Genomic DNA, 25,999 nt, shown 5'->3' with positions numbered 1-25,999 from the left:
TAACTTACATAAGTGACATCATTATTAGAACCCAAAATTCTTTGCTTTAGAGATCAAAGATTGGATTTTGAAATCTCTGTCCAGGAAAACTTATGCCCTGGTGGATAATTCTGCTCCTCTGAAACAGAGCTACCAATGACAGAGTCCTCTCCCATACAGAGCTCTGCAGAATTCACAGATATACCCTATTAAGTCACAAGAGGAAAATGGAGCCAAAAGACTGATTACGATTCACTGGGGAAACCATTCAGAAGGAAGTATCTCCACAAGCTGAACTCCATACAAAGGGGAAAGGTCCTAAAGTACCAAAAATCTTCATTATAGCACTTTTGCACTCTAGGAAATCAATCCAGAGAAATAATACCAAACCTACCTCATCAAATATAACATATCTGATCCTTTTCACCCATTGCTGGCGATGAGGAGATAACAGCAGAATTTCAAAGCAGGCAGGCACTGTGATAAGTACCTAAAAATGATGACATTGTATAACAAACATTTTGTGCATTTACTATGTGCAGACACAGTTATAAGAATATAAAAGAGTTATAACTCCAGAATATACCTGCTGATAATTAGGATATAATATTGTGTCTGAGAATGTTTCATTAACATTGTGATATATTAGTTTGAACCTTATGAAACTACAATTTTTATAGGTCACTATGGTAAAACATCAGATTTAAAGTTTAAATTCCTATTTATGAGCATTCAAAGTAATAAAAATAGAAAGAGTTAATTGTCACAAGTTTATTTGTTCAAAATCTGACCCTGAGATACCATATAGGTTAAAAAGTGTTTATTAAGGATCAACAACTATGGAAGTGGGGGGAAGCAGGATTGAACACAGGGAGAAGCTAAACCTCAAAACAGGTCTGACGAAGACTTGGCCAACCCGGCTCAGGATTCTGAAGTGAATATTGGCTGTCAGAGCCATTCCACATCAAACTGAAATGGCCCAGTATTTATACCTCTACCTAGCTCGGTCTTAGGATCCGGACTGTGTAGGCAGAACTGGGGGAACTGAGAGCTGGCATTTGTCTTGAGCACATTCCCCCATGTGGGCGGCAAGTCTTTCCTTCAACAGCGATCTGGGTAGCACATCTCCATGTCTACCTTGCAATGTTCTATAACCACGTTTTCACTTTTTATTTAGTCTTAGTTGTTTATCTGTGAGTTCAATAAGGAGCAAAACTGTCTATGAGTTACTTAACACCAGGTATTCTATCCATAAAAAATTTCTCAAATTATGGTGAGTCTCCTACTCACCAAGAATGGTAAGAGTATTCCACTTATCAAGAAAAATTAATTCTGACTGGAAATTGGTGTTTGCTAGTTTTGTATAACATTGAGTTCTTAAGACTATTTTGAATACATTTATAAAGAGTGACACAATGAAATCTGAAACCAAAATGCGTGTCCTTAGAGAAAGACGAGTTCTACTTCTCATTCTTTGGAACGTAACAATATTAAATTTTCTCGAAAGCTATTTCATCTTTTGCAAATTCAAGAAAATTATTTCCATAAGGCCTTGTGAAGATGTTGAATTTCCAGTAAAAGAGACATATAAGCACTATGACATAATTTGATAACAAATGTATTAATTAATATACCTTACCTGACAGTTTAGGGCATCATGACGGTAATCCCTTGTGAAAACACCACATAGAGCTTCCCCTTTTGGCAGATCTTTGGTAAAACGATTATAAACAGTTGCTGCCACTTGATTAACAAGGGCCTGATTGACAAGAAAAGAGGTCCATTAATCGCATAATAAAGTACAGGTGAGACCTCAAAGAACAGAAACTGTATAAAAATATGTTCTGTTATGAGTGTAGAAAGCTTAATAATCTCTTTCTTATACCCATCTTCTCTAAATACACTAATGAGCTTTCTTTGAGATACTTGACTAAGCCAGTGAACTGCGTTGATAAACCTCAAAATAAAGTACAATGGGAAAAAATGGCTTCATCAGGAGAAAAAAAAAATAAGTGATGCCCACACATCAGAAAACTAAAGTTGAATACCTGGGTGACCAAGGTTTAGAGAGAAGCCATGAGTTTACTATAGAAAAAGCATATATACTATGAAGTATACATCCTATGAAGCTGTCAGTCTACTACATAAAAAGGTCAAGTGAGGGATAGCCAAGGTAGATTTGTGGTTTTTATAATTGGGGACTTCCTCCAGATGTCTAAAATTTGCACATATGCATGAATGAGTAGAACCATGCTTGGATCAAGCAGGTAGCCTGGCCAGTGGAATCTGAGTATTTGGAAACCTACAAATATCTCTCTATTTCACAGCTTACGCCAAAAAAAAATTTAACAGATTAAAATGTAAATTTTAAAATATAAGCATAAAGATACTAGAAAGTGAACATTTTCATATATTTGAGCACACACATGGAAATGCTAAGTGAAAATATTGATAGATCTGACTATAGAAAGATATTAAGAAAATGTTGTCATCATTAATATGACCACACTATAGTAAAAATGATACTGGCCCTGATATCAGTTTCCCCACATTAAACCCAGCATATATGGGGTTAAAACCAAAACACTCATTCCCTGCTTATTCTCTGGCTTCCCGGCTCCAGAATCCACTATCCTCCATGGAGACAGACACCATCAAGGACAAGCACCTGGATTATCTCCTCCCCACAAAGAGATACAGGCTGGTGGGAAAGCTGCTGACCAGCAAGGTCACAGGCTTCCTCCTCTCTGCAAGTAGTCTCAAGGTCAAAGACAGGCTGGTGGGAAAGTTGCGACCAGCAAGGCCATATGCTTCCCATCCCCTACCTAAAACCCCAAATAAAAACCCTTCCTTTTAGCTTTTCAGGGAGTTTGGGATTTCAGCATTAGCTGCCCTCTCTCCTTGCTCAGCACTGTGCAAATATAAAATTTCTACTTTCTTCCACCACACCCAGTGTCAAAGATTGGCTTGCTGCGCAATGGGTGAGCGAACTCACTTCAGGTTCAGTATCAAAAAGATAAAATGACAAAAGTATATTCATTATAATTTATAGAGAAAGAGTAATATTATTATGCAAACTTCCGATAAATCAATAAAAACACAATCCTCCTTTCCCCCCTGAAAAATATAAAAATGAGCAAATGCATCCACAAGTAGTTCATAAATAAAGAAATGTCAACACCTCAAAATCATACATAAAGAAGCCCAAATCATTAGTGATTGCAAAAATGCAAATTTAAACATGAAATAGAAGTTTTCACTTATAAGCATGGCAAAACTTTTAAAAAGATAATAGGAATATCAGAAAAGATAAGAATATACACTCCCATATACTGCCAGTGGGAATAACAATGGATTTAAACTTTTAGAAGAGCAATTTGGCAGTATGTATTGTGTGGACTTACCAATTTCACTTGTAGTAAACTTAGTTTTCTTGATATATTGTATTAATTTCCTGCAGTGAGCACTTATTACTTTCATAACCATGAAAAACAAAAAAGCTATAATAAAAAATAAAGTGCAAATTTCAACTGATCATGTGATCAACCTGGTTCTGAGGCTGACCACAAGCTGCTCAACACTACACATGCTCCTAGAAACTAAAATGGAGTCTGAATTCATTTTAATCTGTAGAATTAAAACTATCCCAACTAAATGTGCCTTTATTAAGAGTAATCACATTAAAAACAAAGGATTGGGAATCAGGAGAGGCAAACATACTTCCTATCAATCAAATCTTCCCCTAAATAAAAAAGATCACTCTTTCTGTTTCTAAGTTCAACATTAAACAGTACTAGACATAAAAGAAATATGGCAAAACAGCCCATCTGGAGAAACAGACCAGTCACTAATGCCCAACAGCAGATTAGATACATCCCATAAATTCTGCGGAGGCAATATTAAGTTTTTAAGTGACTCAACACTGCCCAGGAAAGTGTGGATACTTCTCTTAATTCAAGCATAACACCGAATGACAAGATCACAAGACCAGACTTCTTCCTCACAATGGTTCTAAGGAAAGTGTTATTTTGCCCTTTCAAATTGGAAGGAGAAAATGCAGGTTAAAAAATAAAGTGAAACTCACAGAAACAGAGAACAGATTGGTGGTTGCTAGAGGCAAGGATTGAGGGGCAGGTGAAATGGGTAAAGGTGGTCAAAAGGTGCAAACTTCCAGGAATAAGATAAATAAGTTCTGGGGGTGTAATGCACAGCATGGGGACTATAGTTAATGATACTGTATTGCATATTTGAAAGTTGCTAAGGATCATTAAAGTTATCATCACAAGAAAAAGATGGTAACTATCTTCAGAGATGGATGTTAACTTATTGTGGTAATCATTTCGCAATATATACATATATCAAATCATTATGCTATACACCTGAATAATACAAAGTTGTATGTCAATTATATCTCAATAAAACTGGATAATAAATAAAAAGTGAAATAGATTCACGACATGACTATATGCGTTATTTTAAAAGAGGAGGTTCAAGAATGAAAGAGAATATTACATTCATTCCCTTGAGCGTTACCTTTGTTGGTGCGACATACACAACCACCCCTTCATCGCTCTCCTTCAGCACCTTCTCCATGCAGTAGTAGGACGCATAGGTTTTGCCTGAGGACGTTGGAGCAACAATCACTGCTGACTCATTATTATCCACAACATCAAGGAGCTCTCGCTGCAGGGTTTAGAGCACCATTTGTGTCAATAATGTGAACAGCACATTACCAAAACAAATATATTAATGCACTTCCAATGCAATTCTCTGAACCTCAAATGGAATTATTGGGAGTTGAAAACACACATGAGATGTACTCAAGAAAAATCTGGAGAACTCACAGCATTCTCTCAGAAGAGAGAACTGTTATGCTTTCAAGCATCTGGAGGTGGGTTTGTGTGCCAAAAATGGAGAGTGAGTCTGAATAAAATATCTTGTTATTAGGAAGTACGTTGACTAAGTGCAGAATGGCTTTGAGAAATTCAGTTCTAAGAAGTAGACTATATGTATTTTTGTGATGGTGAAAAAGTGGCTGAGGAGAAAAAAATTTCAATGATTTATAATTTTACTACTTATCTTCCACTTTCTGTATAGAAGAATGCCAGGTACCCACTCTGGAGGGCATGTGGGACCTTCATCCTTTCAGTCTATGCTTTTGTTCATCAAAATGATGACTAGCCAAAGTATCATAAGCCAGTATGAAGGGCAGAAGATGGAAAAACTCTCCAAAACCCCAATTTGTACACTCTCTTAATCTAGGTCCACTCTGGGTCACACCTCAGAGTAAAGTGGACATCAGAAGAATTGCAATGTGTGTAGGATTACTGGAGAGCACTTGGCTGCCTGGTGTCCTACACTGAAGTAAGGAACTGGTCCTTCTACTCCTGAAAAGGAGGCAGGAATTTTTTAAGGCATCCTACCATCATCAATATAAGGAAGATAAAGTCAAATTTTGAGTAGGATAGTCTATTAGATTGAACCCATCAAATGGCACTTTTGTAGGAAAACATGTTCAATTTATCAACAATTTTGTATGGTTCGATCTATGCAGAAACACACCATTTTATTATAAACTTTATATCTATCAATATTACATTTATTTATAGAAAAATAGATAGTATGGTGACAGTATAGCGTGTAAATATCTAAACTGTCTATACTATTTAAACTACCCAAATTTCTCTGTGCACATTTATATATTTACATGTGAAACCCTATTGACCCAGAGAAAACTTGGAGGCTGTTCCATGATGACACAACTGGATAATACAGACAGAACTTCAAAAATATATACGTGAATTCATCAAAATACTTCCAAGGAAATGGTCTATTTATGAAAATGAATGAAATAAAAATTTCATTTCTTTAAATGTGGAAAAAAGTCTACATTTTACATTTCCAATGACAAAATAATTTTAAAAAACATGACTCAATATAAGAAGTTCATGCCAAATATAATATGTACAGCCAAATAATGAGAAACTCCTGAAAAATAGTAAAATACAAAAAGTTTTGTTTATACAGTCGTTACCTGCCATGTGTCAGGAATAAAATCCTGAACTCTTGGATCTGGATCTTTTCTCTCATTTCGTATCAAGTAATGGCCCATATACTGTAGTTGAAACCGAACTGGCCCAATGCCAACTGAATATTTATTCTTTTTCTTCTTCTTTATGTCATCTCCTGCAACCTATATTATTTTAAAAGTGTGTTTTGAAAGTGATTTTAAATTATAACATCATTTAAATAATTAAAATATTTATTAAAGAACATTTTTATGAGAAAAGCATTTTACCATCTTTTAAATTGTGTAATATTTATTGAAGAAGTCTTTTATCACCTAAATCATTCTTAACTAAGAGTAAATTGACAGACATCAAGATTTTCAAACATCTATCAGGGCATTTTTAGCTACAGTCTGATATACTTAAAAACAACTGAACAATCACAGTATAGTTTAAATATTTTGCTAGAATTAAACACAGGATTAGTTTTAAGGGGCTGCAGAGATTATCTGGCATTTAATATGGCTGTCCAGACCAGTATTTTTACAAGTTTTCTAATTCTAGATTACTTCAAGTTAAGGCAGTTGGATTACTAATAATGATTATGAACTCAGAGGAAATATTCTCAGTAAAAAAAAAAATCAAGAAGAGTGAGAGACACTTCATGTATACCTAATAATTACTCTATAAAATGGAGCTATTATGAAAACATTACCTGGGTTGGATATAAAGAACTTGACAACTCATCAAATCCTAAATACTTAAGACATCTGGCTATGAATTGCCGATCTGCCTCTTGCAAAAGTTCTGGGTATTTTTCCAACAAGGAGTGGATCCTTTTCATGATTTGAACAGCTATACTTAAATCTTTTGTGGTTTCACCTTGGTAAAGAATAAACAGTAAAATTGTTATAAAGACTATCAAAAATAATAAATACTTGATTATCCAAGATTAGTCATCCAGGTTATCAATCTGACTTAACTAAATTCACTATCTTACTTGAAATTAATGAAGGTTTCAGAATACAGAGGGCTAGATAAAATAAAATTAAAGTGCTACTATACACACTTCAGCAACCCCATGGATAACTGACAGGTAGCTGTAAGTGTGGAGAGAAAGAAAAATCTTGCAGTTCATGATATAAATAAGATTGTTAAAGCTCAAGTTTGTATAAGTTCTGGGGAACCACAGATCTTTTCTCCATGTATTATTTTCATGCCTTCTCTACTATGTTCAAAGAAAAATATTCAGATGACTTTAAATATCTTGTTAAAAGCTTACCAACATTTATTGAGTCCAAAGTTGCCCATAGATAAGTATTTGGTGTAATCTTTGGAGACTTTCAATTCAATCAGTCTATTACAACTGCCAGATACAAACTTTGCTAATTCTTCCCCGTTTCTTTATATAATACCCAGCCATTTTTTTCATCCTCGCTGCTAATCTTTCCATATTTACTATGTTGGGACTGTTTTTGATTCCACCTTTTTTCCAAGCAATCTATATTTTACCTATTTAACAAATATTATCAAATACGTATTGAATGCCGTAGGAGGCTACAAGAGAAATTTAACACAGAATTCTTACCCTCCAGGAGGGTTAATTCTGATTTCTCTGAGTAGCAGCCAACTGCAAATCCTGATACACCATCTTGGTTGGGGAGAAATACATAAGCCAAGTCTTATGTTTCTCACTGCCATGGAATTCACTGGCGGAATCTTCTTCTTCCTGTCTCTTCCTTTCCTTACTACTATCTACTGTAGAAATTGTAAAGTAGAGCATATGGAAGCCATAGCAACTTTTAGAAGAACTCAGCATGCTAGGCAAACAAGATCCTAGTTTTACCCAGAAAGAAAATAGTTACACTTCAGATCTCAAAGATGAATGACAGATTCTCCCTGGGTGCCTCACCATCTTTATTGGTTCCATTAGCCATGCCCACAGCTTTATAAGTATTTACTTTTAAATCTATCCTTGATTGTGATTTGATTTGAATTTGTTTATGAATGTGCTGTATGTTTGCTACTGGCACACTTTCTGAGATTTCATCGCTCATCAATACAATTGAGACAATGATACTTACAGAAATTTTCTAAGGATAAAATCAGATAATGCATGTAAGGCTTCTAACAATTCCCTGTTAATAAATGACAGCTATCATCATTACATTTTTTTAATTAATTCTCCAATTCAACAAAACGAAAAACATAGAGTCACATTCCTTTACCTCGGCAATGTTCTTTCCACGCTTTCAAGGAGGCAGTTAACCCTACCATTTCAACCTTAAATTTCACTGAGTTACATTTACATGATTTCAAAAAATCTTCTAGTTTCTTTATTCCAGAGTTTAAATTCTCTTTCATTTCCTCTTCAATAGAAAATGACAGAACATTCCATTTTTTCTCTTCTTTTTGCTCTTCCTTGGCCAATAACCTCTTCTTATTCTCTCTAGTAATTATTTCAGCCTTGGTCTCCTGCTCAAAAAAGGAAAGGAAAGGACTATAAAGCTTCTCAGCAGATAACTTTCTAGATTTCTGAGTGTTGTAGATTATAAGTCAAAGAATAAATATAATAAAATCAGAGACACCAGGCCACTTTTTTTCATGTCTCCACACATCTGTTCCTGCTGCTCTCTCTGGAATTGGTTTTCCTCTTCCATTCCTCCATGGTCACCTCCCTATCCGTACTTGTCCTTCAAGACATTTCTTCTATGAAGCCTTCCCTACCTGCCCCAAGCCTAAGTCATGAATTCCTCCTCACCCAGGCATCTCTCTATTAAAGCACTCAGCATGTATACCATAGTTGTCATTTTACTTGTCACACTTCCTCTCTACATTAATTTCCTTGAGACAGGAATATGCCATAGTTGTCTGTATGCTCCAAGCATAAAACATTTGGTTCATAATGTTTAATGAGTGAATGATGAAAGAGAATGCAAATGAAGGAAAGGAGTGGATAGAAGGAACAACATAAATACAACTGATTTGCTTTATCTAGATAAGCATTTCCAACTCAAACACAATATGGACCAACTTTTACTATACTTTTACCAATCTGACTTACTAATCTGCAAAGACACATTAGAGAACTGTTGTATTCTCAAGAGAATTCTGACAAACCTGCCACTGTTCTGATTAGTCACGAAATTAATATCTAAACTTTGCCTATAATGAAGTCAGTTTTACTCGTCATCACTTTCTTGGTATATGACTCTAATCAATAATATTTGAGCTTTCCCAATGATTTAATCTTCTAAATCTATTGTCTTGGTTAACTCAGCATGGTTGTGTCTCAATAGGACAAGGGTGATCTTGGCTTTCCTTCATGTGCAATGTTTGTTTTATCTTGAATATGCAGAATTATTGAACTGTTGCTAGAAGGTCACATTTATACAGTGCTAAGGGTATTTAATTCCCATGAGTCAATCTATTTAACTTCTAATAACATAAAAGAAAAAAAAGCATGAGTTTTTTTCAGTATTTATACCTCATACTATGTAATGAGAATTTTTGCAAAATTTCTGTTTTATAACCTCTCTCAAAAAAAAAATTGAAGAAGCTTCTTGGTAGCCCAAAATGAAAAAGGAAAAGTTGCAATTGGATGGTCTCACTAACAATAAAATTGCCTGTGAAAATAAAAAGGAGGTTTTCACCACAAGGAGAAAAACAATGACCACCTAGCTTGGCTTGCAGAGGCTGCTTTTTGACTATTAAAACAAAAGTCCTTATTTCTGCTTGGGGTTTTTTTTTTTTTAATTTCAGCTTTATTGATATATAACAGAAAAACGAAATTATAAGATATTTAAAGTGTACATGATGGTGATGTGATATACATATATCTTGTGGAAAGATTTCTCCCACTGATTTAATTAACCCATCCATCACCTCACATATCTATCTTTTTTGGGGGGGCATAACATTTAAAATCTACACTCTCAGCAAATTTCAATGATACAATACAGTGTTATCAACAATAGTTACCATGTTTTACATTAGCTCCTCAGACCTTATTCATCTTATAGCTGAAAGTTTGTACCTCTTACCAACCTCTCCCTATTTCTCATCCCCCAGCCCCTGGCAAAACTCTGTTTCTATGAGTTTAACTTTTTTTTTTTAGATTCTACATATAAGTGATACCATATAATATTTGTCTTTCTCTGTCTGGCTTACTTCACTTCGCATCTCCAGGTTCATCTAAGTTGTCACACACAAATGGAAGAATTTCCTTCTTATGGCTGAATAATATTTCATAGAAAGAATAATCTAGAAGTGGGATTGTCAGATCCTATGGTAGTCCTATTTTTAATTTCTCAAGGAACCTTCATACTGGTTCCATTGTGGCTGCACCTATTTACATTCCCACCAATGTGCACAACAGTGCCCATTTCTCCACATCTTCACTAACACTTGTTTCCTCTTGTCTTTTTGAGGACAGCCAAACAGGTGTGAAGTGCTATTTCACTGCAGTTTTAATTTTAGCTATTAATTAATTATTAATAATAATTAATAAATTAGTGATGCTGAGCACATTTTCAAGTATCTGTTGGCCTTTCATATATCTTCTTTGGAAAAATGTCTATTTAGTTACTCTGCCCATGTTTTAATCAGATTTTTTTTTAATTTTTTTGCCATTGAGTTGTATGAGTTCTTTATATATATTTAGATATATGATTTGCAAATACTTTCTCCCATTCAGTAGGTTGCCTTTCCTATTGTTGATGGTTTCTTTTGCTGTGCAAAAACATTTTAGTATGAGTAATCTCAGTTGTTTATTTTTGTTTTTTGTTGCCCTTGCTTTTGGCATCAAATTTTTAAAAAACTGTTGCCAAGATCAATGTCAAGGAGTTTACCATCTTGTTTTCTTCTAGTAGATTTATGGTTTCAAGTCTTCCATTTGTCTTTAATCCATTTTGAGTTGATTTTTGTGTATGCTATAAGATAGGGGTCCAGTTTTATTCTTTTGCATGTGGCTGTCAGTTTTCCCAACACCATTTATTGAAGAGACAGTCTTTCTCCATTGTATATTCTTGGTTCATTTGTTGTAAATTAATTGACCATATATGTATGGGTTTTTTTCCGGGCTCTCTATTCTGTTCCATTGATCTATGTGTTTGCATTTATGCCAATACTGTACTGCTTTGATTAGTATACTTTTGTAATATAATTTGAAATCAGACAGTGTGATGCCTCCAGCTTTATTCTTCTTTCTCAAGATTGCTTTGGCTATTCAGGGTCTTTTGTGGTTCCACATACATTTTAGGATTGTTTGCTCTATTTCTGTGAAAAATTCCACTGGAATTTTGATAGAGATGCATTGAATCTAGAGATTGCTTGGAGTAGTATGGACATTTTAGCAAACTTAATTCTTCCAATCCATGAGTACAGAATACTTTTCTATTTACTTGTATCTTCTTCAATTTCTTTCATTACTGTCTACTAGATTTCAGTGCAGAGGTCTTTCATCTCCTTGGTTAAATTCACTCCTAGGTATTTTTTTCTTTTGTATGCAATTGTAAATGGGATTGTTTCCTTAATTTCTCTTTCTGATGGTTCATTATCAGAGTACAGAAGTGCAACAGATTTCTCTACATTGATTTTTGTATCCTGCACCTTTACTGAATTCATTTATTAATTCTAACAGTTTTTTTTGGTGGAGTGTCTAGGGTTTTTTATATATAATATCATGACATCTGCAAATAGAGACAGATTTACTTCTTTCTTTCCAATTTAGATGCCTTTTTTTCCTGCCTAATTGCTCTGGCTAGGTCCTCCAGTACTATGCTGAAAAAGGTGGTGAGAATGGGCATCTCTTTCTCTTTTTCCTGATTTTGGAGGAAAACCTTTCAGGTTTTTAGTTTTATCATTAAATAATGATCTACTTTGTTTCTAATTACAGTATTTGTCTTAAAGTCTATTTTCTCTGATATAAGTATAGCTACCCCTGCTTTCTTTTGGTTTCCATTTGCATGGACTATCTATTTCCACCCCTTTAGTTTCAGTCTGTGTGTGTCCTTAAAGCAGAATTCAGTCTCTTGTTGGCAGCATATAGTTGAGTCTTTTTATTATTATTATTTATTCAGCCATTCTATGTCTTTTGATTGGAGAATTTAGTTCAGTTACATTTAAAGTACTCATTGATAGCCATTGACTTACTATTGCCATCTTGTTAATTTTTTTCTGGCTGATTTATAATTCTTTTGTTCCTTTCTTTCACTCTTTGTCTCTTCCTTTGCGATTTAATAATTTTTCTGTAGTAGTATGCTTAGATTCCTTTCACAGCTTTTGAAGTATGCAAATTGGCCTCTTTTAGGGAAAGACCAGGAATGGGAAATGAGTGTTTTAGTCTGCTGCCTCTGTGCTGAGCCCTGGGGGATGGCCTGGCAAGTCCATGTAAGTCTATTAAGAACCATTTCTTTGTTATAGTCTTGTAAGTCTTTATGCAAGTCCTCTTGGCAGTCAAAGCTAGATGTTTTGGAGGCCCAGACCTCAGGGAGAAATCCTAAAAGTTAGGGTGCTAGATGTTGGATTCAAACCATTCTCTTCTGAGGAAGAAGCCGAAGGTTGTAAATTTCCTCTCAATTGTATGTTACTGTGCCAGAGGTGGGGTTTATGGTCAGAGTGTGTCTCAGCCCTTTCTACCTGTTTTGTTGTAGGTTTTTTCTCATTCACCCCATGTAGGAGTCACTCAGCTAGTTTCTGGATTTCCTTCAGAGGGAATTTTTCTGTGTGTAGCTGTAAAATCAGTGTTTCCATGAGAGAAGGTAAGTTCAAGAACTTCTTATATTGCCATCTGGGACTGGAACTCCCAAAGAATTATATTTCTAATGTTACGTCAACATTTCTAAATCCAAGCCTGTATTCATTTAATGTCTTATATTCTTTGAAATAAATATATATTTTATTATGTATAGAGGACCATATACAATCATGTGCTGCATAACAACATTTCAGTCAATGACAAACCACATATACAATGTTGGTCCCATAAGATTAGTACCGTATAGTCTAGGTGTGTAGTAGGATATACCATCTATATTTGCGTAAGTGCACTCTATGATGTTTGCACACTGTCAAAATCGCCTAATGATGCATTTCTCAGAACGTATCCCCATCATTAAGTGATACATGACTGCAATAAGCTTTCGTATGCAGGTTAGACTTTTTTAACAGGTAAGTAAAATTATAAGCAATCATAGATAAAAAGGCATAGCATGGAAAAAAACCACAAAAAGTATTGAAAAATATTAACTTAAGAAAAGACAAAAAAGTTTAAAATTTTGATAAAATTAATAGGACGTACATGTGTCTTTCTGCTCTTGGGTTCACTGAAATTCTTCTTTGGCTTGGTAGCTTGAGTTACAATGACTTTTGAAGAGACTGATTCTAATGAATTCCCATAAAATCGTTGAAAAACGTAATACTTTTGCACAGATCTAAGATAACGAAGATCTCTAGATTTTTCTGAAAAAGACAAGACTTAAATTGTAGCAGTACAATATTTCTTCAATAGCATTCTCACTAATTATTCACACCATCCTTCCCACACATGCATTTTCTTTTTAGTTTGGAACAGTAATTTAGTCTGATTACTTTTGATAAATAATGAATCTTAAGTCAGGTTATCTCTAGGCCATAGAACAATTCCTTATCTTATTTCAAGGATGGAAGTGACAAAACACTCTTTCATTGTTTGCCTCCCAAAGCAAATATCAGGATGCTACAAAGAATAACAGATTCTTGGCATTACCTCTGTCATGTGTCCTGTGAATTAGGTTAAGAAGAGGAAAGTAGAGGCAGAGTCAAGAAGACATCCACCTAGAAAATTCTTGCTTCTTACGTCCCTTGATAGAAAAATCCTTACTCCAGACCCTAGCCACAAAGCCAAGAGCTTAATAGCTGAGAAATACTTTCACTATGTAAAAATCCAACGACATAGGAAAGTTCAACAATCCAGGTATGACTTACTCCCATACCCAAAGAAAACCATAACACTCATTTAAAGGGAATAATTAAGCTGGTTAACTTTTCTATGTCTATATCTACATGCATCAAATCAAACCACTTTGAAGGATGTTAATGATTAATCTAAAAGATCCCCTCAGATTTTGCAGGATCTTGGTAGCTCTTCATATAGGGAGGCTGATAAGTATTTCATACAAGTATGCTTACTATGCACACTGCTAGATACTTTTGAAAGTAAGTTTTGTCATCTTGAAGGAGGGTGGGTGTGAGCATAGGGGTACACAAAGGCGAGATGAAGACAAAGAATGAACCAGGGAGACAAGATCCCTAATTCAGTCTCAATTTATCTACTGTTGGTGGTTTCAGGGGCCTCCTTTTGCAGTTCCAACCATCCAGAGCATGAAGGCAGATAAAATGCTAACACTTGTTACATGCAGTCAATTTAGTGGTATGAAAATAGCTGAAACTACTGGAAAGACTATGCCCTCAATATTTTCGACTTCGAGGAAAATAGATTTCTTAAACTACAAGTCATGTTTACTTAAAACAGCTTCTAACTTTAGTGAGGACAAATGCTGCAGTTGTGCATTTCCTCCAAAGATATCTGCATACCTACGTACAGACGACTGTCCGTAAACAAAGTGGGACTTTGTCATTACCGTCTTTACTGATGTAGATCTAAATATCTTGTAGACCATTACAATTCAAGAAATATAATTTATAGCTCATAACATGATAATGTTTCATTATAAAATAAAAGATGGAGAGTGAAATTGATCTTAACTTATTTGACCAGAGTCACAGAACTCACCATCAAATTGACACTTTGTCCTGTCATAATCATCAGTAAGGGGTCTGTGAGAATGCCAATGCACAAGTTCATCAAATTCCTTTTGTTTAGCCAGTGAAGTTACAATAGGATCATTGCTGTGACACAAAAAGAAACATATGTGTATTTTAAGTTGCATGCCTACAAAGATAGCACAGCACAGACTTCATTTCTTTATTGAAGTATAATTGACATACAATACTAAATTAGTTTCAGGTGTGCAACACAGTGACTTAATATTTTTATACACTGCAAAATGATCACCACAAGAAGTCCAGCCACCAACTATCGCCACAGCAAGTTATTATAATCTTATTGACCATAGATTTCATTTCTAAATAATATTTCTAAAAATCATAGCCACCTTTCCTCTCTCTGTGATATGATGTGGGTGGTAGAATGTAAAGAGCAGTTTATTATGGGCTTAAGAACCCAGAATCCATCCCATATCTCCAATAGTCCCATCAACATCAACAAATATTCATTAACTAAAAACATGCAGTTGAAGTGGTTTTACTCTAAGGTTAAAACCATGTTGATTTTAACCTAGTTATGATCAATGCACATTCATAAATTTGACATTAAACTTCATATGTGTTACAAACATATTACTTCTAATAGACGCTATTTAACCTGTTGCATTTCATAGAATCTTTAATGAGTAATTAATCCATTCCACCCAAGTATTCAGTGAGGCACTTTCGGTCTTATACCTCTTTAGAAAAGGCAAATCTTTCAAAATGTCTCCAGCAAACATATCAACCACCTTACATGACATTGGAATAAAACCCAAATTAGGCATCTCTTTCTTGGAGGTGGCTGTAAATAAGTAAAAAAATAAGACAAAGTCAAATGTGAAACTTTCATACAAGAATATTATACATTGTTTTCTAAAACACATTAAAAAAATTTTTATTGATCTTATTAACATTTACCAATTCCAGCCCTTCCCATAAAGCTATTTCCCACACTAAAACATTTTGGAACACAGTGAGGTGTAAAGAAATAGGCAGCATTTAGTCATCTAGGTAAGAAAGTAGGTAGACAGATACATAGGGAGGGAAAGAAAGAGAAACATCTCTGTTTCCTATTTTCAAATGTTTATTCCTTTTCTTATTTCCTATTATGAGACAAAGAATTTGAATATGGAAGTCTCATTCAGAGGTCCCCTACATATACTTTTATGAAAATGAAATAAAAAAGAAGTAGGGGGAAAATACAGATAGTGAAATTGCTTGAAATCATTCACAGTACTCTCTTACATCCTCCTTGATATCTATCTATGTATATGTGTATGAATATGTATATATATGCATACATATCATAAATAGATATCATACATATCACATATATATCATACATATGATAGTTGGCTAATGAATGCCTTTTTATTTAGTATCTAATTCATAATTCTACATAAGCTGGCATTGCTCTTCCCGTTACCCCCTTGGCATTCACTGTTCCTGTGTTTCCCCAGCACCTTCCTACTGCAAGGCCGTGTGACTCTCTGCCTGAGCATGATTATTCTTACAGCCATATGGAGCAGATCAGAGTGCTAAGAATTTAATGCCCCAGAGATAGCCTTTAGCCAAAGGTGTGACTAGAATTGCAGGGCAAATACCTCTGCTATCTTGCTCTTCAGGTAAGACATCTCCAAGGTGATTTGTACACTATTCTAAGATTCTCTGTGAAATTTACCTGTAGTTGTCCCCATTGGAAACCTATTTATTAACATGTTCTGCATTGGTTTTGTTCTCTTCTTGATATTATCTAACCATACCTTTATTTGATCTTCCTGAGATCAATAAACTACTTGTACTCAAGAGTCTTTGTCTGGTAGAACTCATTCTGACATAAGGGAAGAGGATGTATATTCTTCCCCCATATTCTGAAAAATATACTTATATAAATACATCCCAAATTCCCATTAACTTTCTTTCTCACATTTCTTCTAAGGTCATGTTATTCTTCCTGAAATTCATCAAATAGAAATATCTTCAGTGATGCTATGATGATGGATAAATCAGTTTTTGTATTTCTGAAAATACCCACATTAGTCCTCATTCTTAAATTATATTAAACTATATCATCATTATTGGGAAAGTCTATTATTAGACTAATTTTTGTTCCTTTGTAGGTAACTCTGGCTCTTTTAAGATATTTCTTTATTTTTTATATTCAATAATTTTACTGTTTTGTGTCTAATGTGCATATCTGTCTGTCAATGTGTATGTGCATATGTTTAATTTATCTCACTTGGGACTTATCAAATATCTTGAATGTGAAAATTCTTATCTTTCATCAATCCAGACAAATGCCCAGTCATGATTTCTTCAAAAATTGCCCAACCCACACTGGCTCATTATCTTCTTCTGAATCTCCAAATGAATGAAAGGTTAGACTTCTTCATTCTATCTTTCATGTCTTTTAATATATCTTTTATATTTTTTCATCTCTATTTCTTTTGTTTGTTTTTTGGTGTTCTAAAATTTTTTTCCAGCTTTATTGAGATATAATTGACATAACACTTTGTAAGTTTAAGGTATATAACATGTTCATCTCTATTTTTCAATGTAATCCTTTTAATCTATTTCGAGGTTCACAAATTCTCTCTTTAGCAGTATTCAAACAGCTTTTTATCCCATCCATTAACAATATTTTCATTTCTATCACTTTGGTTATTTTAAAATGTGAATGATGTTTTCTAGCATTTTGTTATTTTCTCATGTTTCAAATGTCGTATTTTATTTCTTTAAGCATTTTTAAACACATATAGTATACTCTACTTTTGATAATTACAAAATCTGAAGTACTTAAGAGTTCTAGTTATGTAGCTTAATGTTTCTCTTAGTGACTTATTTCCTCTATTGTTTCATAAATATGTAGTTGCATTCATATTTGGCAGAGAATCCTATAAAACATGGTTTATGATGTTGTTCCTCTACAGAGAATGTGCCAGATTCCTTTGATCACATTAAGTTAATTTTCTGGCTTAGAGTTGTCTTGACGCTGCTAATAGAGTAAACTGAAACCCCAGATTCTTAGGAGGGCGGACCTATAATTAGAAATTCTCATAGTGATTTATTTTGTATTACCCAGAGATTAGTCTCTCCTTTCATTTTTGGCTTTGAAGATTTTGCTTTTATTGTTTTGAGCTTAGCTATGATTATATAAAAAGGCATTTGGTGTCTCTTATCCAGCATTTCGATTGTTTCCCACAGAGATTTTCTGCTTGATCTATACCACCATATTGATGGAAACGAAAGTCACAGACATCTGGCTGTTTTTTTAATTGGCAACAACACTAGTTACAAGCAAAACATATAACTCTGCAAAACTATAGTCATAACATATCCCCCCAATGATATGTAATTAATTATTAAAATGCATAGTGCCAGAAAATTACTATACTTGCAGCATTTAGTTAGCAGTGCTTTTAAAACATCTTCAGAGGAGCAATCCTTCTATTTCAAATCAATTTAGAGATTTATTACCTTTGATTGGTGATGGATTGTTTTCAAGAAAAGGAAGTTTTGTTGTTCTCACAGGAAATGGCTTTCCGACATCAAACTTTCTGACCAACTTTGATACAGTATTCCAGAGATGTTCATAATCCTCCCTAATGACATCTCCCAAATTCAAATCTAGGCCTATATAATAGTTAAAAGTACGTAGATATTAAAAGTCATTCACACATACACAGAAGTACACATTTTGACTATATGCATAGAGCTCTGAAATACTTGTCAAACAGTGAAATTTTCAGTGAGTTCCACACTGCACCTAAAAGAAAATGGTCTCTTGTGTTGACTATAAGACTGTAGATTTTAAAATTTGCCTTGTTTTTCTTTTTGATAACTAAGGGTTAAAATTATAACTATCTTAACTAACAATAACAGATGGTGACTATCTAATTATTCTTTAAGGTATTCAAAAAGCTTATGCCACACATAACTTTACAACCAATAAAACTGAATAAACTCTATTATTTTTCAGAGATGAGAAAATTTGTAGAAGATTGCTAAATTGATATGTAGTTTACTCATTCCAATGCTTGCAAAATGTAGGAACCAAATCCAGAGGTCAAAGCATGCCCAATCAGTTATAGTTCTCTTAAAACATGTCTTATTTTTCTTTGACTATTAAGAAATAGCAGAAAATTTATTCTAAGAAAATAATTCAGAGAAAGAAAAACAAATTACATAGAACAAATTTATAAATCAGCTTTATCTTTGGAAAAAAATTAAAATTCCCTAAATATCTAATAGTGGTAGGATGATTATGTTAATTAGAGTAAATACTATGAAAAATGTTATGCATATATTTAAATGAAAAATTCAACTGTTAAATTTATCTAGAAATGTCCACTACCCAAACACATATTTTCTCCAAAAATACTTGTGGAGTAATATTAAGCTAAAAATGTTTTAAAATAGCACATTAACTCTGATTGCAACTAAATAAAACTTATATACATGAATAAACAAAGACTGGAAGGAAAATTATTACTATGTTGTATGTTGGAAATATAGGAAAGTGATTTTGAAATTTTAAATCCTTTCTAATGTTTATCTCCAGGTATCATTATTGTAATATACCAAGATGGTACCTTTAATATTTTCATTTTCATAGTAAAAAGCAATATTCTTCAGCAAAGGCTCATCGCTTAAGTCAGAAAGGTGAATTAAATTCAGATTCCAAAATTCAAAAATGTTTATATTACTTAGGATGCAATATTCACACCACTTTTTCTGAAAATTGGAAATAAAACCAAGTTATTGACAATTTTTATATTAGCAATAAACTATAACATAACTTCAAATACGTTAATAATCCTACTGAATAGCAAGTTGGCAGGCACTTTCCAATTCTTATTAATGTAAGCCCTTTCCAGTGGGGTAATGATGAATGCTTTATATTTTAAAAAATTTAAAGCATAAAAGAAAATAAAACTGACCCAAAATTAATTCAGCATAGTTCTTTGTCCTGAATTATAGAAATCCATATTTGACTCTTAATATAATTTTTTTCTCACACTGTAATCCAAAGATACAGTCCCAAGGCTATGGAAATACTTCTGCTTTCAAATGTTTTACTGTTTTCCAATTTTACTTTTGGGTTAAAAGAGCATTTAAAATAAAAAAGAACATTCGATTCTTCAGGGATCTAGAAGAGGCTGAACCCTTCAAACTCAAAGATCCCCATCCACCTTCATTGGTGTGAACCTACTGAGTGTATGATAGCGAGGCTATGTTCCCACCCAACACAGGCAGAATGTCTTCACTGATCACACTTAGCTCAGAGTACAGTAGACATGAGTTAGTGAACTCAGCAAGTGAGAGCCTAGTCATCCTTTCAGTCAAGGACAGTTTTTGAGGAGTTAAGTTCAGAGGTGGGAAAACAGAGGCCTCTCTGCTCCACACTCCCTTAATGATAAAACACAAACACTTTCCAAATGGGAAAATTTATTCATATTGATGTGGAATTTTAACGCAGAGTTATCCAATAGAAATGTAATGTGGGCAAGCTGCATATGCTATTTTAAATTTTCTGGAAGTCACATTAAAAAAACAAGCTGAAATTAATTTTATTTTATTTAACCCACCATATCCAAAATATTATCATTTCAATATGTAATCAATATAAAAATATTAATGTTTTTCATACTAAGTGTTTGAAATCTGATGTTTCTTTTAAGCTTACCGCACACCTTTAATTCAGACTGCCCACATTTCAAGCGCTCAATATGCACTTGTGGCTATTGTCTACTGCCTTGGACAGCCTAGCTCTAAGCAGATAAGTTAGGGAGGCTGCCCAAGGTTCCTGATGAAGTCAAAATACCAAAGAAGTAGGAACCTCCTACCTAGAATATAGTTTTATCTACAAGTAAAACGCTACAGAGCTCTCCACAGAGCAGTGGCAGTGGCTCTCAAACTTCAGCATAAGCCTCACCTGGAAAGGTTGTTAAATAAAACAGATTGCTAGGCACCATTCCCAAAGATTGATTCAGTAGGTCTGGGGTGAAGCATAAGAATTTGCATTTCTAACAAGCTCCCAGGTGATGCTGATGCAGTTGGTCAGAGGACCATACTTTGAGAATCACTGTCAAATAAAGTTTCCCCCTCAATCCCTGATCCTTTCCCATAGTACCACTGAGTAAACAGTTTAACGTGAAAACAGTGCAGCAAAGTTCCTCAATTCATTCTCTTCAGACAAGAAGTGCCTCCATGTGGTCTCCAAGTGTCCAGATTTGAGTAAACATGAAACTCTCCCTTCAGTTTGCTTAGCTGCTTTCCCCAGAGGCCTCAGAAGATTCTCTGTATTTTGAAAATTTCAGAGGCTATCTGAAGTTGTACTGTCAGCCACAGGATGCTGCCAAAATGAAGCATGAGAGTGGGAAAGTCCAGAGGGGTGTTTACCTATGGGATAATCTGCTGTTTCCCCACATCAAGGGAGCAGAGGATGGCGGGAATGGCACAGATTTGGAAGCTGGACAGACATGAAGTTAGATCTCAACTTGATCATTTATTAACTGTGCTAATGGGCCACTTAGCCTTTCTGAGCTCAAGTTTTTCGTTTGTAAAATGAGGATATAAGAGGAGTGTTGTTATGTCTGAATGAGGTAATATAGGTAAAGTACACACATAAAGCAGGTGCAGAATAAATGGCAGCTATTTCTATCATGCCCAGCAATCCACGCCATCCTAATTAAAGAGTGATGCTTTCTACCAGCTAAAACCACAAAGTATGTCCTGCAGGGTCATCCTAGAACATTCCATAATTTAGAAAGACTTTGTAATGTCCTTTTCACCTAATGCCCATTAGACATAAAAAATTGTTTATAAAGCTTTTCATAAATGAAAATTATACATACAGAGCATTCATTTAAATCTATAAATCAATACCACAATTATTACATTCATACCATTCAGTAGCTGATTACGTAATTTGGTCAACTTTATAAAGTAGAGCAAAAAATTAAGTATTTTTGAGAAATAAATTTACAAGAAAACTCATAGCACAGTAATACTGATGCTGTAATGTATTATTTCAATATCTGACATGTTGTATTAATAGGTTTACGGTATTAACCTGACATAACTTATATTGAAATGTCTAAGTAAATTACATAGGAGCTAGAAATAGAATCATTTTATCCAGTTTAATTAACCAGTCTGCTTCTTTCTGACTATCAAAAACACCTAGAGGAAAGTTCCCCAAAGGGATTTGAGATACAGAAAAATATTTTCTCATTCAAGCATCAACAGAACCACACGGTATTGTGTTTAGCACATCACAAAACCATCTTCTTAACGCTTCTGTTAGAGCAACTGTAAATGTTCACAAATACAGACCCAGACATGCAATCAATGTACTTTTCCATAAGTGAACTTCAATTGCTGACCCCCACATCCCCATTATACTATTATGCTAAATAAAATCTAAGCACTACCAAGTAAAATTAGTCCAATCCACCCACTTCTTAGTCACCCTCAGATCAATTCCCTTCATGAGTCCCCTCTGCGTCCCCCATGCCAGACTTTGACAGAGGTGATTATACATGTCATCCTCATTTCAGTAAGAAAGGGTGCCACTGCTCAATATGGCTGTCTCCAGTTTTATGTTACTGTCCAGTAGTCTACACAGGCAACAGACCCAGGTCCCGTGAAAGAAGATTGAATGATCCATGGCCACAGACTGGCTTCCAGTCGGTTCCCTGGAACTCATAGTCCACTGAAATACAGCCCTCAGATGCAGATACAGATACAGATTCAGAGGGAACTTTCCATGCCATGTCCTACTTATCCCCTCATCTGGTTTCTGAGAACTCTTTGAAAACCAGCAGGTCTTCCTCCCCACTCAATCATCTAGCAGGACTCTCTTAGAGCCTACAGAACTTTCAGATGCCCTCCCTCTGGAAGCACAAGGACCATTTCCCACTCATTCATACCTAGACACCACACTGCATTTTCTAGACCAGTCCCTGGCACATGTGGCCATGGGTCTCCTAGGTGAGGCTGGCTGTCTCCCAGTCTCTATCCTGAGGACTGCAGTTCAGCTTCTCTCTATGCACAAACCCCTAAAACTTCAGGGGGCATTCTGTCATGCCCTTCCCACCCTACTCATGGGGACTCCCTTTATTTGTTCTCCAACTCTTTCCCCTCCTCAGTTCATGCACACTTTATGGAGGTGCAGGGGAGGGAAGTACAGTGGGGGCAGAAGAAGATAGTTGTCTTTCTCAGCAATACTTGTAATACATGGATCAATAATTATTATTATTTTAAAAGCCAGGAATTCAGCTTTCATTTTTCCAATCCCACATGTAAGGGCACATGCCAATCTGGAGGTCGGGGTTGTAAGGAGGGAGGTAGTGCAGATAAGAGCCTATCACAGGCGTGATAAACTTGGGTCAGACAATTACATTTTTATTTTTGCTAACCTGCAGCAAAAAACTGTATTTTCTTTAATTATAAACCCAGACAACGTACCATACTCCTACGCAGGAGCTGGGATTTGGCACCAGTAGAAATCACCAGTATTTTCACAGTACCATGTAAGTGCCGCAAATTATGTTTATACTTATCAGACATTGAAAGTAAGGTAGTTATTTGATTACTCAATGTTGCAACAAAGAAGCACATATATTACTACATCACAAATGTATGTTTTAATATTTTGATAATTTCATTTCAATATAACTGATTTCCTTGTAATCCTAAGTATCTTATTTTAAGCATTGATATTCTGAGGAAGGGGACATAGAATTCATTAGATAACCATAGAGGCCCCAGCAAAAAAAAAAGAAAAAGGGATAAGAATCCCTAAATAATTCTTCTCATGTCGTTCTGACAAATTTGTTTGCTTTGGATGGGAAAATGAGAAGATAGGGACTTGAATGCAATTCCTGATTCTGCCCTAATAAAACCACTTGTCTTGCTATCATAAGAGATAGAAGCTGCTCATGCTTCCACACATGGCTTTACCTCAGGATTGAGAAGTAAAGGTGGTGTCCTCATCACCAACTCGTAATTTCCAAACTACTCTTCTACCCTATTCTATAAAAGCCTCTCTGTACTATTCAGAATTCCTCCTCACATCCCCTTACCATGTTCTTTGCTCACTCCCCCCACTTAACAATGATGATTTTCACACCTGGCTCACATTCTTCCTCTCTGCCTCTGTCTTACTGACACCACAGATAACTTCAACCTCCAGGTAGACAATTATTTCAACATTTCTTGAATTTCTTCTATCCAGTGACCCCTCAAAACTCTATCCCAGTTTCATATTCTCACAGACACATCCAGGACCTTGTCATCACCAAAACCTACTCTCCTTTTCCTTCTTGGTTTTAGCTCCCTCAAGAAACAGTCCCTGAGACTCAACTTCAAGCAAAAGAATTTGTTTCAGAGTGATCACAAGAAACACCAGTCAGGGAATGCAGAAGTGAGACAGGAAAGAAAAGAAAACCAATAAAGGACACATCATCCAACCCATGACCACTGTGGACAACTTGAGCTTAACTCCCCTGGAGAATTCTGGGAGACAGTGTAGAACACATTTCAGAGTTATCCCAACCTATACACAAGGAAACTGGGTCTCCATCCACCAATTCTTCATCTGTCATTGGTGGAGGACATAGGATTGAGGGGCATTTATATCCCAGCATTTCAGGTCAAGATAATAAAACCTTCAGGCAGAGGGTTGTAGGCATTTATAGTAAGATGAAAAAGTAAATGAGTAGGAGACATAGGCAAGGGAACAACGAGAGTGTCTACCACGCTCCCTGATGAATAGTGAATAGTTCCTTACTCCCACCCATTGACCTATCCTTCTAACTTTGTATAATGATCATCACACTTCTTTATTGACCATATCAGGACCTCTTCTATAGGTCCTCTTCTTTCTCCCTATCCAATAGAGTCCTTTGGTTTGTCTCTGTGAAACTGTGTCTCCTAGTCTATCATTTCTACCACTCTCCACTAAAATCTCTTTTCCGTAAAACTACACAAATCTACGAGTAGCTTTTTCCGTGCTTAAATTCTCTTGTCCTTTTTTCCCCATGTCATCCAATCAGTTGCTTTCCTTGTGCCTATGGCCATGTTGTTGAGACTACTGGAAAAAGATAATTATACAGTAACATATATTGATGTCACTATAAACGTTTTGTCAAAAACTTCAAATAGGCCCTCAAAACTGCTAGGTAGGACATGGAAGTACCTTTTTGTTTCTCAATATAGTTTATTCTCCCACAATACCCAATAAAAATCTCCAAAATATTTCCTTGTTCTTAAACTTCTGGACTTGCTTCCTTGCCACAATTTTCAGCATATGACTTTGTCCCCTACTTCACAAATAAAATTAAAACCAGCACACAGGAACTGTAAACTTATCCTACAACTTCCATGATAGCCAATGCTGCACCATTCTTTCCTTATTCTCTCCTGTAAGAATGGCAATATCACTCCCTCTATCTATGGATATCCTCAAGATCCTGTCCCCTCTCACCTTATTTTTCCTGTATTTTCATACTATCCCCTTAATTTTTATAATCAGCATTTAAACATGCTATATTTTTGTCATTTTAAAAGCACTCTTAACTGACCCTCTTTCCTCTCCAGCTCTATCATATGTCACTTGCCTTATTCTTAACTTCTTACATTCAAACTTCTCTTCATCTTTATTCTCTTCCTTCCACTCACTACTGAATCTACTCTAACATGGATTTTGCTCCCCACTACTCCATTAATATGTCTCTTAATTACAATCAACAGTGAGCCCTATGTGATTAAACCCAATGTATTATTTTCAATCCTCAACTTCCTACAATTCTTGATAGCATTTGATACTATTAACTACACCCACTTTTTCAAATACCCAGTTCCTTTGACCTTCAGAGCAATCCATCCTCCTGGCTGTCCTTTCTATTCACCTAAGCATTTCCTTCTCAGTATCTTTTCCTGGTGTCTCAATCTATTCTTAACCATTTAATATTGGAATATCTCAGGTCTCTGTCCTAGGCCTTCTTATCATATCTCTCTCCCAAAATAATTTCATCCACTACCATGGTATCAACTAACATCCATAGTCTAATGATTCTTCCAAATCTTTATCTCCAACTCATTCCACTCTGCTAAGCTCTGAACTAGGATTTCAAACTGCTTGCTAGATATCTCCATTTGGAGATTTCATTGGCATCCCAAACTTAATATTTCCAAAA

The 25,999-nt window shown here is 35.1% G+C and overlaps 1 protein-coding gene across 2 annotated transcripts in view; it reads right to left on the bottom strand.

Moving 5' to 3' along the window:
* The window catches only part of DDX60 (DExD/H-box helicase 60), a 92,242-nt gene that overhangs the window by 48,380 nt on the left and 17,863 nt on the right, over positions 1-25,999 (bottom strand). For both annotated transcript variants that reach the window (XR_011436700.1, XM_023636333.2), the window contains exons 8-18: positions 19,388-19,529; positions 18,273-18,428; positions 15,492-15,597; positions 14,761-14,876; positions 13,288-13,448; positions 8,216-8,462; positions 6,703-6,869; positions 6,014-6,172; positions 4,513-4,662; positions 1,619-1,738; positions 374-469 (exon numbers count right to left, since the gene is read on the bottom strand). Coding sequence is in view for 1 of the 2 variants with exons in the window: in XM_023636333.2 (XP_023492101.2) it covers positions 374-469; positions 1,619-1,738; positions 4,513-4,662; positions 6,014-6,172; positions 6,703-6,869; positions 8,216-8,462; positions 13,288-13,448; positions 14,761-14,876; positions 15,492-15,597; positions 18,273-18,428; positions 19,388-19,529 (1,620 nt within the window). In the remaining variant the exon portion in view is untranslated. The remainder of the gene's footprint in view (positions 1-373; positions 470-1,618; positions 1,739-4,512; positions 4,663-6,013; positions 6,173-6,702; positions 6,870-8,215; positions 8,463-13,287; positions 13,449-14,760; positions 14,877-15,491; positions 15,598-18,272; positions 18,429-19,387; positions 19,530-25,999) is intronic.

Source organism: Equus caballus, chromosome 2 (genome assembly GCF_041296265.1).
Source record: "Equus caballus isolate H_3958 breed thoroughbred chromosome 2, TB-T2T, whole genome shotgun sequence".
Taxonomy (NCBI): domain Eukaryota; kingdom Metazoa; phylum Chordata; class Mammalia; order Perissodactyla; family Equidae; genus Equus; species Equus caballus.
Note: the sequence above shows the minus strand (reverse complement) of the source record. Positions and strands in the feature narration are given on the sequence as shown.